The sequence below is a fragment of the Clupea harengus genome, chromosome 16, assembly GCF_900700415.2.
Source record: "Clupea harengus chromosome 16, Ch_v2.0.2, whole genome shotgun sequence".
Lineage (NCBI taxonomy): Eukaryota > Metazoa > Chordata > Actinopteri > Clupeiformes > Clupeidae > Clupea > Clupea harengus.
This window is the reverse complement of record NC_045167.1, coordinates 6,724,797-6,736,242: the sequence shown is the minus strand read 5'-3', so window position 1 is coordinate 6,736,242 and position 11,446 is coordinate 6,724,797. Positions and strand designations below refer to the sequence as shown.

The window sequence follows — 11,446 nt, the reverse complement described above, 5'->3', positions numbered from 1 at the left end:
GTTGAAGCAGTCAGTGGTCTCCTTCCACCAATTCACCTTGGACTTGGTGACCACATAATCGTTCTGTATTACCTATTTGTATTAGCCATTTCACACAATTCAGAAAAACGCGACCCAGAGGTGAACTGTCCCCCGCGCCCCCTCCCCTTCCCCCTTCTACCTTCTCACTCAGGATCTGTCCACCGCACCTTCTTAGCGAGCAGAGGCGCCTGCAGCTGCAGGGGGCGCCAATTTGCCAATTCCACACACAGTGATATGATAGATAATAGAAAACCGCTTCGCGGCCCAGATACATTTTTTTTTTAAAGTGCTCTTGCCGCCCCCCATGTCTTATGAAAAAGTGCCGCCCTGGGCGGCTGCCCGGGTCGCCCGTGCCTAAAACCACCCCTGTGTGTGTGTGTGTATGTGTGTGTGTGTGTGTGTGTGTGTATGAACGTGTGTGTGTGTGTGTGTATCCGTCTGCTCAGACTGGGGCACCTGTCTGCAACAAACTCAAGGGGAGACATAATTATTCACACACATGTAGACACACACACATGCCTTGGTATACACCAAACACTAGTTTTTCACACCTCTGTATATACAGTATCTCAGGAATTTATACTTATGATATGGACCGTATTGACATAGACACACACATACCTACACACACACACACACACACATACACACGCCTTGGTATACACCCAAACACTAGTTTTTCATACTTCTGTATATACAGTATCTTAGGAATTTATATTCATGATATGGACATAGACACACACACAGACACACAGACGCACGCACGCACGCACGCACGCACACACACACACACACACACACAAACAATACAGTACATGCAACAGGCTGTAATATTTCTACATCCTCAGGTACAGACTGCCTGACACACATTTCACAGTTCAAACATGTGCACACAGAACACACTGTACTGTTTTGCTACCCTGTCATTTGTTCAGATCAAACAGGAAGTGTTGTCTATGTGTGCTCATGTTTGATAACATATTGCGTACAGCATTTGAAATATTTCAATCTGAGTAACTTCCACTGTATGAGTCATGCCATCATGTGACCGTCTTTCCCGTCCTCACCAGCAGAGGGTTCTCTCTAAACTCAGTCATTTAGCGCCCTCGTGTGGTAACACGGTAACAGTACATGCCCAACTCCAGTATCTGTCTCTTGTGAGCTAATGATAGATAGATAAATAATAATTTGTCAGGTTTTTAATGGCACACACGCCACACTGGAACACACACGTGAATATATGTAGGCGACACAGGACACACACACACACACACGCACACACGCGCACACGCAGGCCTGAGGTCGCGGTGAATTTATTCTCTGCCTTTTCCCATCCTGGAACGTCCCTCCTCCAGGACCCCCCAGGAACAGTGGGCAGCTTGTAAGCGCCCGGGGAACAAGTGAAGTGAACTGTCCTTCTTTGGTCAGGGATGGACATGTGTTCTGTTCTTCTTGCATGTTTTTCTGTGGATGTATGGATAGATATATAGATGGATGGATAGATAGATTAGGTGTCCACGTTCCTGAGTTTAATTCTAAAGCATGTAATACTCTGCATTCCAACATTGTAAAACTGTATAAACTTATATCCCAAATGTTTGTGTATTTAGGCGTGAAGAATGGTCAGATCAACGTTTTTGTATCCCTGAAAACTTTCAAACTGAAAAAGTAATAATACTGGCAGATTCAGAGGGCAAATAATAATCTCTCTTAGTTTAAAGTAAATGTACATATTTTATATGTGAGTCTATGTAGCTCTCAGCTAAATGATTACACACACACACACACACACACGCACCTGCACACACACACACACACACACACACACACACACACACACACACACACACACACACACACACACACACACACTGCTGAGTGCTCTGACCTCTGGGTTATGTGTGTGTCTTATAGGGGCTGAGTTGACCTGAAACATTACGTGTGTCCATCAGACAATCAGACATAATTAAGCCCTCACCAATAACATGTGTGTTACTGACTACTGTGCAAAAGTATCCCATATGACACACACACACACACACACACACACACACACACACACACACACACACACACACACACACACACACACACACAAACAGACACACACACACACACACACACACACATACACTCACACACACACACACACACACATACACTCACACACACACACACACACACACACACTCACACTACTGTAACATGATAGACTGATGTAACAGGCATGTAAGTATTTTATACTCTGCGGAACAGTTTTTTCTCTCATCAACCAAACACAAACATAATTGACTGTGACATAAGTCAGTATCAAATACTTCTATCAGTGGTATCAGTACATCATGGGACAGTTATTAAGACCATTATGTGTATATTAACATCTGTGCACAGTATTCTTTCATGTATACAAAAACAAGTGAATATTTTATTTCAGGATTCATCACATTATTACCACAAGGGACTTCTCTTACACACAATACATGGCCATAGAGCCCCCAACTGGAGGAGAAGTGTACTGCAGCCTGCTTAGCATCAGTTACAACACAGAGCAGCAGCAGCACTTGGCAGGGTAGTCCTCAGAGCTCACTTTGAACTCTTTCCCAAACACAAAATACACAAAGGACTTTTCCTCCCACATGTAGCCGACTCGAGTGATGGGGATCAGCTCGATCGTCTGGCGCTGAAACAACACACAAGTAAACACATTAGGCAAAGGAAACAGCATTCAAACTGGATCTTCCTGGTCTGTCCCACACACACACACACACACACACACACACACACACACACACACACACACACACACACACACACACACACACACACACACACACACACACACACACACACACAGTACCTGCTGCCGGATGCGTGAAGTCTGGGAATGGTAGTTGGCATGGTGTTCCCTCGTCAGCCTCTCTGAGGCTTCAACCACAGCAGGATCAGGAAAGTCTCTCAGAGAATGTACCTGAACACACACACACACACACACACACACACACACACACACACACACACACACACACACACACACACACAGGTTAGAGCACACAGAGCACTACACACCCTGTGGCCAAACATATACACAAACTATGTCAAAATGCACCTCAATGTGCATTCACGCGTGCACACACACACACACACACACTTTTATGACACCAGATACCAGAAACAGCATCTTTTACCATGGGGGTTTGGGTATCTTTTAAAATCTTCTTTCCAGACACTTTCCTTAGATGATCCACTTTGAGACCGCTGTTCTGTTCCACCACATACACGTCAGTATGGCTAGTCCTGCAAGATCCATGGAACCAGATAATACACATGACCATTCAAAAGTACTGTCATATCTGTAATGAACTGTCATTAACTGGGGCTGAAGGCACGATCCCTCACCAATTGACTTCAAGGACGACGTACACCACTATCCGTTTCCTGCCCTGGCACTTGCAGCAGGGAAGATAGCCCAGGCCCCTGCAAACATGGCATCTGTGGATACACAAGCACAAACACACAACACAAACACACACAACACTAACATCATTCTATCATTCGTTGGGACATAAGCATTGTATTAAACACTATGGTCTTTACAGTTTTTCTCGATTGCTTAAGCACGATTTTGAAAACAGGGCCCGGTTTTTCAAAACACTACACATAATTAGCACAACCACACACCCAATTAGCACATCACCTAAGATCCTTTGCTAAATGAAACACTCTTGTAAAATCTATACACTAATTTATCAAAACCATATTTTGTTACCATGGGAAACACACACGTTGCATATGACACACAGCTGTTGCAAACCTAAAACACTTTTAGCAATTTTACTTCTCAGTGATAATGTTGGCTTGAATTTCTCTGAGCCTGATAGCATTATTGGCCAAAACCATGTTTATGATCTCTCTCTCTTGTTCCTGCGTGAATATGGGCACCCTTCCTCTTTTCAAGTTAATTTGATAAATGTGGTTCTCTTCTTCTTTGAGCACGCTTTCACGCTTTCACGCTCCACCTCGGCCTCTGGCACGTTCTCTGGCACGGCCTCCGCCTCTTCCTCTTCCTATTCTCCTCCTCTGTGGATTCCCCCTCTCACCCATGAGTCGGGAACCTGTGACTCGCGAGCCACCACTTGCTCTTTTGCTGACTGCCGGGGCTCTCGGACGAAATGGGTTGGAGAAAAATACGGGGGAAAAAAAACGTGTAATCAGCCTAGGCCTAGTAGAAGGCTAAAATAACAGTCAATACTACTTATATTAAAATTACAAGGCTTCATGGCAAATACGTAGGTCTATCTGAGTGATTTAATTTAACTTTCCACCTCACTTGACTCCGTAACCACCATAGCCTGCACCATATTGTTACATTCGCGGCTGGTTGCCATGCCAATATCAAACAAAATCACAGATTTCCCTACTGAATCACTGAACCATCAGCTGGAAGGAATCGCACGTCAGCGAGCACAGCTTGCGAGCGAACACAAGTGTACTGACATGGGAAAGCTTCCATCCGAAGACGAACTGATTCTAAAAATGATTCGGATTCTAAAAAACTCGGAATGAACTGCCCATTACATATCGCACATTGCAATGTGTTGGTATTGCTGTGTTAACCATGTTCGGTTCCACTGACTTATGCATGTGAGAAATCTTTCTGCCTCAATGCTTGCATAAAGCTTCACCTCACTGAATATGAGCCAGACTACAAGGCCATCAGCAAGTCTATGCAGCAGCACCAGAAGTCGCATTAATCTCTGGTAGGCCTAATGTTCAATTTCGAGTGTTGTGTTGTTAACGTTGTTAACTTCATGTCGTTACGTTGTAACGTTGTTAACTTCTGTCATTTCTTATTGCCATTTACATATCAAGTTACTAGTACCATGACTTTTAAAACTAGCAGAAAATGTATTAAAAAAAACTCTGTTGAATAAAAGTAACTGTTACATATCCAAACTTTTTCTTGTAACCGTCATTTTGTGGCTCTTCTGAGATAAAAAATATAATTAAAAATGGTAAAAGTGGCTCTCCAGGCGAAAAAAAGGTTCCCAACCCCTTCTGACTCCTTCCATTTTGTTTGAAGACAGGTGAACTCACCTGCTGCATTTCTATAGTGCTTCAACCTGACCGGTGTGTCTACAATTAAGCAATCGTGTGTTTGCGCATTTGATGGCTGTGTTCAACCAATTGGCTCATAGGTGTGGTAATTTGACAGTCAGTGCTTTGGAATTGCAAGGAAGTGACATCTTTATATACTTCTGTGTCTAATATATTAAAGTGTGTTTAGTGTTTTGCAAATCACTGTGTGTATTGCTTTGCAAAAAGTGTGAGGCTGACATTGTGCTTATAGTGGTGCAAATCTGGGCCGATGTTTTGCTCCTTGAGTGTAAGGTTTTGATAAATGTGTAATACTTTTGATTTTAGTGTTTATGCAATCGTAAAAAACTGTAATCTGCACTGCAATAATATAAACAGAAAAACACCAAGTGCCTGTCAGGAATGTATGGCAGGAAATAAACATTTCATGCACATTCATTTACTCTACTCATTGTCAGATATTTCATGTTCTTCTGATTATGTCGATAAGGCCATGGGACTGCTCTTAACTGGATAGACATAGATTTGACTATGGGGCCGCTCTATACTGGATAGACATAGATATTACTATCGGACCGCTCTATACCGGATAGACATAGATATTACTATCGGACCGCTCTATACTGGATAGACATAGATATTACTATCGGACCGCTCTATACTGCATAGACATAGATATTACTATCGGACCGCTATATACTGGATACACATAGATATTACTATCAGAGGGGAGGTCTTGAGCTTAAGTGTTCTGCATTCTCCATCTAAAGTAGAGTCCCTGCTATGAAGTCAAATCACTGACTTACACATATCCAGGCCTACAGAATGTGCAAGGGACCTTGCCTGTCACAAGACAAGTGGGGCATCCCTGCTCAGGACAAAGAAAGACAACAGGTCATCACATTACACACAGACATTCATATATTATTTTAAAACAATTAATGACCTTAGCCATGCCTTGTGTGATAGTGTGTGTGTGTGTGTGTGTGTGTGTGAAAGAGGGAGGGAGAGGGAAGGGGGAGAAAGAGAGAGAGAAAATGGAATATCTCAGCCTTCAGAGTATACCTTCACAGTTGAAGTGTGAGGCACTTTGATACATAATTTATGATCCGTGAAGAAGGGTTGAGCTTGGACAGGGATCTCCCAAAGGTCTGGAACTGCTTGCATATCGGCCTCCTCAACAGATTGCCCTAATACACATATACAAACACACACACACACACACACACACACACACACACACACACACACACACACACACACACACACACACACACACACACATACACACATTCACAAAAACAATTCTTATGTTGTTAGCAGTCCACTCATTTGATCATTTTCAAAAGCAACTCAGTACCGGATTGTGCATATGGTTTAAGCAGCATGTGGGTAAAAGGAACACCACTTTCAGTTGTGTGATTGATCATGAGTTTGGAATTTTACCTATGTAGGGCTCCTGGCTCCATTCAGTAGATCTGGACTCACTGAATGTCTTTAGGCGATACTGAAAAGACAAACATATGTGATGTATTATTACTATCATTTTTATATGTTAATTGATTGTTATTGTTTGTATTTATATATGTGTGCACATTTTGAGTGTGTCTGTTTGTGTAAGTGAGATACCCTGTAAGTGTTGAAGGCCTCCATTCTGGTGATGACTCCATCTCTGGCTGGGGAGGAGCTGTAGCAGCACTTTCTGGAGGCAAACTTGATGAAGGCCTCTCGGGCCTCGTCCTCAGTGATGGACAGAATGCTGCAGAGAAGAAGGCAGTAATACTGCTATGATAGTGTCACGCCAGCGCTGAACCCTGCTCCTGCCTCCTGCCTACCTCCGTCACATTCCCAATCACCTGAATACTAATCACGGACACCTGTCACTCCGCTACTTAGAATCCTCACTCTCCTCACTTCTTGGTCTGGCCTGGTTTCTTATGGACTTCATTCCCAACGACTCAAGCTCTGGACTATTCGCACCCCGTGTTTGTTCCTGTTTCCAACCCCGACTCCAAGGTTACGTATCGTCTCCGCGTTCGATCCCTAGTTTAAGTATTTACACGTTCCAGGGATAACGCCTAAACTCACGTTCTCTCCTGGACTGTTTCTGTTTACTAGTTTAACTTCTGAGCGTTGTGTTTTGAACATCTATCTTCTGAGCGTCATCCCTTGTACTTTTTTTGTGTTACCTCTGTTTTTCCCCTGGCTGTGTCCAATAAACTCTGCCATCTAAAGTCCCTTTGTCGCCTGAAGTCCCTGACAGAAAGCAAATTGAAACATTTCAGCTTTCATTTAATCTACATGCATTACAGAATTTAAAGAGACTGTATGTAACAATTTGCCACTTTTTGAAGCATGCGTTTTATTAATGGCAACTACTACTCGTATTATCTTCAAATGGATTGGTATGGTATATGATCATGTGAAGGCCAGCTGAACGCACGCACCTGTTGTTCTAACTAGCTGCCTAGGCTGCACTATGCAGTTATGTGGTCAAGGTTGGAATATCCTATATTGCCAAAAGACATGAGTTAACAAAAACATGCTAGCAAGCCTTTTATCGCAGCCAACGGCGCTGTTGTTTGTCTTTTGTTTTGCATGCCTTTCAGTAGTTATATTGCTAGTTTTTGACCAAAACTCCTTTAAATGGTCTCAAATGTTACCACCCTGTAAAGTATTACATTTCCAATTATGCACTGAAATATATTACATTCATATCACACTTGGAGTGTTGAGTGAGAAAGATAAAAAATAACATTCAGTCAGCAGGACAAACATTCAGCAAGGCCTGGGGTGTAGAATTCTCTGAAATGTCAAAAGCAGACAAGGCATGGTCAAGTAATGCAAGCTCAAGTGATCCAATGGCTGTAAAATGGGGAGAAAAAACAGAGTGTGAATGTTTCCCTACAAAAAATGAGAACACCAAATACAATTATGTAGTGCAACTCAGTTGTATTTGATTGAACACATCTCTCACTGTGCTCACCACAGGCATAGAATAAAAAACAACAACCTGAAAACCTCTCTGGCATAACCGCACTGGCCAACAGGAAGTGAGCATTCTCATGAAACAAAACAGAGACAGTTAGTGAAATGGGGATCAGTGTGCAGCGAATGTGTCTGTCTCAAGTGATTGTAATATAACGACACCTGTGTCTGGAAGGTCCATTCAGTGGTTAATCAGTATTCCTGGCTATCGTTACACCATGAAGACAAAAGAACCCTCCAAGCAACTCAGAGAAAAAAATATTGAAAAATATTAGTGCTGTCAGTTTAATGCGTTATTTATTTATTTATTTTAAATTTTTTTGATTAACGTTTTTTTTGGCCTCGCAAACTGTGTAGTAGGCTAACGTTACGGTTTGAGTGAATGGTGAGCGCGATAAGGCGAAATGGATGATAAAAAGCTTCTGAATAGAAAGTTTACTTTTAAAAGTTGTGCTGTGCAAAAGAAGCAAGCTTCACTGTTGTCTGAAAATGTCAACAGGCAGCTGGCTGAAAGCAAAGAAGTAGTACGCTTACCTTTTATTGGTAACCTAACTGTTACGGTTTGTTGTTTCTGAAATAAGAGGCCTGACTGCTATGTTCCCAGCAAACTTGAAAAAAGAAAATATTAAGCCATGGTTTAACTGCACTATAGGCTGAGTCCTTGTTTACCTGAAATGTGCACTTTATAATTTTATTTTGTACCGCCCTGTTTGGCAATGTTGGTTTTCAATAAAATAAAACATTTGCTTAAAGCAAGCCAATCCACTTTTCCATGTTGATAAGGGCATTCAAATAAAAATAAAATGATGGAAAAAATAAATAAACGAAGGGACATTTAGAATAGATACAAATTTGCGATTAATTCATTTTGAGTTAAGTATGACATAAATGCGATTAATCGCGATTAAATATTTTAATCGTTTGACAGCACTAAAAAATATAAGTCAGGGGAAGGATACAAAAAAATTTACAAGGCACTAAATATCCCCTTGAGTTCTGTTAAATCCATCATCAAGAAATAGAAGGAATATGGCACATGTGTAAATCTGCCTAGAGCAGGCCGTCCTCACAAACAGTGACCGTGCAAGAAGGAGACTAGTGAGAGAGGCCACCAAGACACCTATGACTACTCTGAAGGAGTTACAAGCTTCAGCAGCTGAGATGGGAGAGACTCTGCATACAACAACGGTTCTTCACCAATCAAAGCTTTATGGTAGAGTGGCAAAGAGAAAGCCACTGTTGAAGAAAACTCATATGAAATCTCGACTAGAGTTCGCCAAGAGACTCTATGGTCAAGTGGAAGAAGGTTCTGTGGTCTGGTGAGACCAAAGTGGAGCTTTTTGGCCATCAGACCAGGCGCTATGTTTGGCGGACCCTAAACGCTGCACATCACCACAAACGCACCATGGTGGTGGCAGCATCATGCTGTCGGGATGCTTCTCCAAGGGGGTGAATACTTATGCAAGGCCCTGAACCATAGTAATATATTACCTAATAGTCTGAATCATACGTTCTTTATCCATGCTTGTTCCTACTCCTGTGATTTGACAGTACTGTACTGCATTGTGACATCAGTAAAATTCTTTAGACACAGGATCACGACAGACATTCAGAAAGACACACACACACAGAAAGAGAGAGTGTGAGAGAGGTGGCGCTGGACCTTACTTCAAGTCTGAGTGTGTATGTCCTGACTCAGGCATTGGCATAGTGGGCATAGGTGGAGGCAGAAATTCACCTGCCAATATAAAGATGTAGGGTTTTAAACAAACCATCAATTTATATTCAGACATGTACATACTGACTCACACTGTAAAATTCTTAATATCCACGCCAAAGTTAAACTAAAGATGATGGTGTTCCGAGAGCGGACCAGAAGGGGAACACCACCAGTGGGGTGCGGACCAAAACCCACCGTTGGACCAGTATATGTTTGCTATCTGGGTAAGTAGCCTATCGGATAAGATGCTGATAGTAAGATGATGGTGTTCCGTGGGCTGGAATTAAATGCCCCCTCCCCCACTTTTTAAATGGGGTATTTCAACTGACATAGAGCTTAGTCCTAAACCGGAATACTTACACCTGTAACTTTCATCAGCTGATTAGAAGTGAATAAACTAGCCCACCCCTAGGTTACATGTAGCCTCTGCGATTCTGAAATGTAAAGACGATATTAGTTTCGATGACTTACCTTGGCTTTCATGTGGACTGCACATGGTCGATCCAACTATTGAATTATTGCATCAGTATGTAGGCTTGGCAAAATGTCCTATACGTCATAATAGGCGTATTGCCATACAGGATGTTGGTGGTTTTAGCCCACAGAGAGAGAGACACACACATACACACACACACACACACAAACAAAACTCCGACAGAACTCCGATGTAGGCCTACGCATTGGAAAATAGACTGGAGTGCAGGTAGACAAACAGTATTCTCTATGTAAAGAGCTTGTTTAAATCAAATCATACTTGCATGTTTATGAATGCATATGTGCAAAGGAATGTGTTGGGTAAATAGCATTTCTAGTCTATGACATTAACTTGAGCTTCTGAAGGGTGCATGGCCCAAGTGTTTAGAATGTCCATATATTATGGACAATAATATAAACACCCACACACACGATTTAGAGGAATACAAATGGACATGTGCCATAGACTTATTCACACACACACAAACACACACACATACAGTGGGGAAAATAAGTATTTGAACCCCTGCCGATTTCGCAAGTTTGGCCACTTGCAAAGAAATGTGTGATCTATAATTGTAATAGTAGGTGTATTTTAACAGTGAGAAACAGAAATCAACAAAAAAATCCAGAAAACTGCATTTTATAACATTTATGACTTAATTTGCATTTGATGCAGAAAATAAGTATTTGAACCCCTAGCAAAACATGACTTAGTACTTGCTGGAATAACCCTTGTTGGCAAGCACAGACGTCAGACTTTTCTTGTAGTTGGTCACCAGGTTTACACACATCTCAGGAGGGATCCTGGTCCACTCCTCTTTGCAGATCCTCTCCAAATCCTTGGATTTGCGTTTTCAATGGGAGGGAATGAGGGAATGAGGTTCAAGCCCAATATTCCATATTACATGGCCCCATCCATAGTCCCCTCGATGCAGTGGAGTCATCCTGTACCCTTGGCAGAGAAACAGCCCCAAAGCATAATGTTTCCACCTCCATGCTTGACGGTGGGGATGGTGTCATATTCAGCATTCTTCCCCCTCCAAACGCGGCAAGTGGAGTTGATGCCAAAGAGCTTGATTTTGGTCTCATCTGACCACATCCTGTCTCCCAATCCTCCTTAGAATCATTCAAGTGTTCATTGGCAAA

At 42.3% G+C, this 11,446-nt stretch overlaps 1 protein-coding gene across 1 annotated transcript; it reads right to left on the bottom strand.

Moving 5' to 3' along the window:
- Positions 1–2,417: 2,417 nt before the first annotated feature.
- Positions 2,418–10,319, bottom strand: LOC105898348 (protein SSUH2 homolog). The gene is made up of 10 exons (XM_042710144.1): positions 10,295–10,319; positions 9,772–9,841; positions 6,745–6,874; positions 6,562–6,622; positions 5,959–5,983; positions 4,038–4,085; positions 3,418–3,510; positions 3,207–3,315; positions 2,879–2,989; positions 2,418–2,701 (listed from the first exon to the last, which is right to left on the bottom strand). Exons 1-10 carry the CDS (start codon positions 10,317–10,319, stop codon positions 2,558–2,560), a joined length of 816 nt encoding a protein of 271 aa, XP_042566078.1. The 3' UTR covers positions 2,418–2,557.
- Between the last annotated feature and the right edge of the window lie 1,127 nt (positions 10,320–11,446).